Here is a 2,029-nt window from a genome sequence, read left to right as displayed (position 1 = left end):
CAAAGCCTCATGATTCTGATTTTTATTTTGTTAACAGAGACTGTTCTTGGTGCGCTGGCCAGGGTGCTGCGTGAAGACTGGAAAAAGAGCTTGGATCTGAGTTACAACATAGTGTACACATTCTTCTGTTTCTCAGTCTTCTCGAACTTCCACACTGTTATTTCCCACTTTAAGGTGAGTGCCCGAACAGAATGTGTTTTAAGTTCTGTCTGAATATTTGGGTGGGTATATGGATTTTTATATTTGCCTTGGGGGGTACCTTTATTGGCCTTTTCTTCCGTATTTCCCCATGCAGATCGGGTCCCTTTGCATGGATATCATAGATGGTGAACTCCAGCGCACAGACCAGTACCGTGATCAGCTGACCAAGCGCAAGAAGGGAGCCGACGGCATGGCAGATCCTGCCAAGCTGCAACAGGACTATGAGCGTAACTTGAAGAAGTACCAGGCGGTCGTGGCGAAGCAAGACCAGGTGTGTTTGTTGCGAGTTTTGATTAGGTGTAATTTGTGTTGTTTTTACAGAGAGGAAATGAAAAGATGGAGAATATTCATGCATTGTGATTTGTATCTTACCCTTTTCTCTGTTTTGATTAGATTTTGAATATTACAGAGTATTTATTTGTTATTTGTTTCACCTTATTTAACTTTTGCAATTAGTTTTAGTGCTTGGAGTGATGAGTATTTTTATATTGTTAAATGGAAAGAGAGAGAATCTTTTTATGTGTTTATATATTTTAATCTACTAATGAATATTTTTGAGAAGAAGTTGTAATTACATACTTATTTTAAATCCCAAGTAATTGAAATATGACAACACCTATGCCCATTATCTCTCCCCTTCCCGCAGGTGCTACGAGTGTGTACGTACCTCTTGCTCAACATTGCCGAGGATGTGCGGGTAGAGGAGAAGATGCGCAGGAAGAACATTGTTGGCCTGCTGGTGCGCATGCTGGAGCGAGAGTCCACAGATCTCCTTCTCCTAGTTGTGTCCTTCCTCAAGAAACTGTCTGTGTATATGGAGAATAAGGATGATATGGTAAGCATAATGGTATAGATTTTTATTTGAGAGTTTTTCATAAGTATGTTTATTTATCTTTTTTTTTTATTGCTGCTTTTGCGTTACATTTTTTTGTGTGTGTGTTACTATAGATGAAGTATATTTTTGTAAATATATTTTATATGTGATTTTTTTCCTTTAATCATCATATATAGCCATATAATCATTGCAAAAATCCCCCAGACCCACCTGCTTGAGTGTCTGTGGGACCCAATAAAAAAGTGGGAAAGTGGCTGCCACTTGTGATATGTACTGTTACAGAGTTGCTTGAGGAAATTTATGCAGTGTTTCTCTTGCTCAAAAGTTCCAGGATTTTACAGTTGTTTATTTATGGCCTTTTAGTTTCTTCCTAATATGTCAGGCTCATACACGTCAAAGAGAGAAAGTCCAGTAGAATTTGCCTATTAAAAAGATACACTAATGTAATGGGTGTGCAAATTGATATTCACATCATGCCTTGCTGCAACTGATTTCCTCCTGCAGGAGCACAAACCCAAATCTTGGTGACTTGCTTGAAGGTGGGAGGCAGCAAAACGTGGGCTCTTCAGTACTTCTTGCTTGCGGAGCTTGAGTCTGTTGTGGATACTTTTCACAATGTTATTCTATTAAGTGTAATTTTTAAAATTCTATTTTAGTGCATTTATACCATGTTGATTAATGTGTGATTGAAACATCATAATTTTATTTCAGGGTGACTTAAACATTGTGGAAAAAGTGAGTCGCCTAATTCGGTACAGACAACAGCGACCTCCTCAATGTCACAGTGCGACTCCTCCTCAACCTTTCATTCGATGCCAACCTCAGGACCAAGATGATCAAAGTCGGCCTTCTTCCCAAGCTTGTCTCTCTCATAGGTGGGTCAAGTTTTTGTGTCTTTTCTTTGAGTAGAGTTCATTTATGCAGGTTGGTTAAGTTGAGATTTATGTGTTTAGGGTAAAGTGGTTTGATTTGTATTGAGAGAAGAGTGATTTT

At 38.7% G+C, this 2,029-nt stretch overlaps 1 protein-coding gene across 1 annotated transcript in view; it reads left to right on the top strand.

Annotated features, from left to right (window-relative positions):
• Nucleotides 1-2,029, top strand: part of LOC119588072 (kinesin-associated protein 3-like) — a gene marked incomplete at its 5' end in the record, with an annotated part of 14,477 nt that overhangs the window by 3,223 nt on the left and 9,225 nt on the right. The window contains 5 exon segments of the mRNA XM_037936775.1: nucleotides 38-174; nucleotides 296-472; nucleotides 848-1,036; nucleotides 1,748-1,786; nucleotides 1,788-1,911. Coding sequence (XP_037792703.1) covers nucleotides 38-174; nucleotides 296-472; nucleotides 848-1,036; nucleotides 1,748-1,786; nucleotides 1,788-1,911 — 666 coding nt within the window.

This window comes from Penaeus monodon, chromosome 23 (assembly GCF_015228065.2).
Source record: "Penaeus monodon isolate SGIC_2016 chromosome 23, NSTDA_Pmon_1, whole genome shotgun sequence".
Taxonomy (NCBI): domain Eukaryota; kingdom Metazoa; phylum Arthropoda; class Malacostraca; order Decapoda; family Penaeidae; genus Penaeus; species Penaeus monodon.
This window is presented reverse-complemented; position numbering and strand designations above follow the sequence as displayed.